The sequence below is a fragment of the Oxyura jamaicensis genome, chromosome 31 (assembly GCF_011077185.1).
Source record: "Oxyura jamaicensis isolate SHBP4307 breed ruddy duck chromosome 31, BPBGC_Ojam_1.0, whole genome shotgun sequence".
Classification (NCBI taxonomy): Eukaryota; Metazoa; Chordata; class Aves; order Anseriformes; family Anatidae; genus Oxyura; species Oxyura jamaicensis.
Window position 1 is genome coordinate 249,203 of NC_048922.1, and position 2,249 is coordinate 251,451.

Below are 2,249 nucleotides of genomic sequence, written 5' to 3' on the forward strand. Positions count from 1 at the left end.
CTTCCTTCCTTCCTTCCTTCCTTCCTTCCTTCCTTCCTTCCTTCCTTCCTTTCTGTTTTTCCAATAGCATGGGTGATTTTATTAAAAAAGAATAATTCAACATATCTAAAACTTAGTATCATATTTTTTCATTTTTTTCTCTCAATTAACCAAGCACTTTATAGTGTTTTACTGCCTTCTAAATATGATGTGATACATATTTCTAGAATACAGATTATGACTTATTTTTTAAATAACTAAACAACTAAGATAGGGTGTTTAAAAACATATCAATTGCACATTTTTAAAATATCACTTAGGCTAGTATTTTTGCTTGCTGGAGTCAGGCAAGTCGAGTTACTTATTAACTGCTGATTATTAAAAGACAGCTGGATTCTCTTTAAGTCTGTTCTGAAGAATGTAGATTCTCCCCTGAATTGCAAGGAAAAAATAAAATTTTGTATTTTTTTTTTTTTGGGGGGGGGGGGGGGGAGAGGCTTTCCTTGAAGCTTTTAGTTTTGTTTAACTTGTTTCTTAGCTCAAAGCAACAAAGGTAATGGGTAGTCCCAGGAGTTAACTGCATTTCTTACTTCTACTGTTAATTGATTGCTTGTGTTCAGCTAACATTCCTCTTTGAAGTGTTTAAACATTTCTTAATCCCCTTTTCTCTCCTGTTTGCTTTGAAAACAAGACATGATCAAAAGGGAAACTGCTGTTTTAGCTGTTTGTCTTAAAAACAACTGTCCTATGCACTCAAAGCCAATATTTACTACGACTCAAACACTTTTCACACACACCATGTACTTATTTTTTCAGTCTACTTAATGGGAACATTGTGTTACATTGAATTTTCAAAATACCTGTCTTTTTTTTTTTAATTATTATTTTTTTTTTTCCCCAAAAAGCTTCAAGAAAAAGCTTATTGTATTCATCCCTAGTGTAGCATTTAGAAAATCCCTTGAATTTCACATCTGACTATGTGGCTGCCTTATTTACTAAAAGTATTGGGTGGTGTTTGCTTGCTTCTAATTAATGGCATTAAACATCCCTTTCCTTGGAGTGGAGCACCAAATAATGCCTCACTGGAGGAAGAACTTCCCCTACTCCTCTCCTTGTAGTTCAGTTATGAAGGTTTTTCATGAAGAAGAAGAAGAGTTACCAAGAATTACCCCATCCCTTACTGCTTCACAGGCATCTCTTTTCCTGGCAGGTTATTTTTTAATGTCACAGGTGGATTTGTTAAATTGCCTTTTATTTTTATTTTTTATTTTTATTTTTTTATTTTCCTGAGTAGGAAGAAAAGACCTTCTACCTGCCCCCTTCCCCCCTGCGAGAAAGGGAGGGCTGCTGGACTTTGGAGCTTGTTAATCATTGCTCCAGAACAGCAGCACAAGGGTAGGAAACTTTTTCCTCTCCTTTTTATTCCCTCTCCAGCTCCTGGAAACCCTGTGGTCCTGTAACTCCTGCAGCAGAGTAAAGCTGTGTTTTGGGTACCGGACAGGGAAATTTTGGCTTCCAACTGCCTCCTGTTTCCCTGGCTGGCCCAAGATCCTGCTAAGATAACAGCTACACACCCATCCAAGCTGTGAGGGCAGGTAAACACTTGGGGCAGCAAGGGAGGAAGAAGAGACATTGGTCCATTAACAGGAATTTAGCCCCAGGGCTTCTTAAATACCCTATAAACCAGCAGTTCCCCATCTGGACAACCTAGTGTTGATGTAGGATCCTCAAGAGGAAGGACCAGAGAGTACCTGTGTGTGTCACTGCATAATACACCCCTCTGTTGCTTGGGAAATGGGATGGATGGGGTCCCCTTTGGGACATGCTATGTGGGAAGATGTTTCCTGGCTGGGAGTCAGCACCCTGTCTCTCTCCCTCCCCAGTGCAGGGCTGCAGAGCTGCAGTACCCCGTCCCTCTCCGGGCATAATGCCGGTTCACTACGTGATGTACAAAGGCATTAAATTCCCCCCTGCCTACAACTCTGAGCACAGCTTGAGTTTTGCCCACAACGAGTTCTTGGTGCGGGATGATGATGTCTTCAACGTCACCTACCCCAAGTCTGGTACTGCAGGGGTGGTTGAGGGGGGGTGACTGGGGGAGTGCTCTGTAGGGATTGGAGGAAGGTCTGTGGCAGAAAATGGGTGGGATTGTGGAATCATCTCCAGGTGCTGTTTGGAGGGTGTCTTCTCTTGTGGTGGGGAACAGGAATGTTTTGGGTGAGATCTCTTCTCTTCTCTTCTCTTCTCTTCTCTTCTCTTCTCTTCTCTTC

General features: G+C 41.5%; 1 protein-coding gene across 5 annotated transcripts in view; it reads left to right on the top strand.

Annotated features, from left to right (window-relative positions):
- Window positions 1-1,400: 1,400 nt before the first annotated feature.
- LOC118155491 (sulfotransferase 2B1-like) overlaps window positions 1,401-2,249 on the top strand; it is a 4,056-nt gene continuing 3,207 nt past the window's right edge. Inside the window, exons 1-2 of one of the 5 annotated variants that reach the window (XM_035308795.1) lie at window positions 1,401-1,574; window positions 1,863-2,042. In XM_035308795.1, the coding sequence (XP_035164686.1) occupies window positions 1,907-2,042 (136 nt within the window). In that variant the 5' untranslated portion in view covers window positions 1,401-1,574; window positions 1,863-1,906. Of the gene's footprint in view, window positions 2,063-2,197; window positions 2,206-2,249 lie in introns of all 5 variants that reach the window. The other 4 variants (XM_035308794.1, XM_035308791.1, XM_035308792.1 and 1 more) reach the window with 4 other exon arrangements.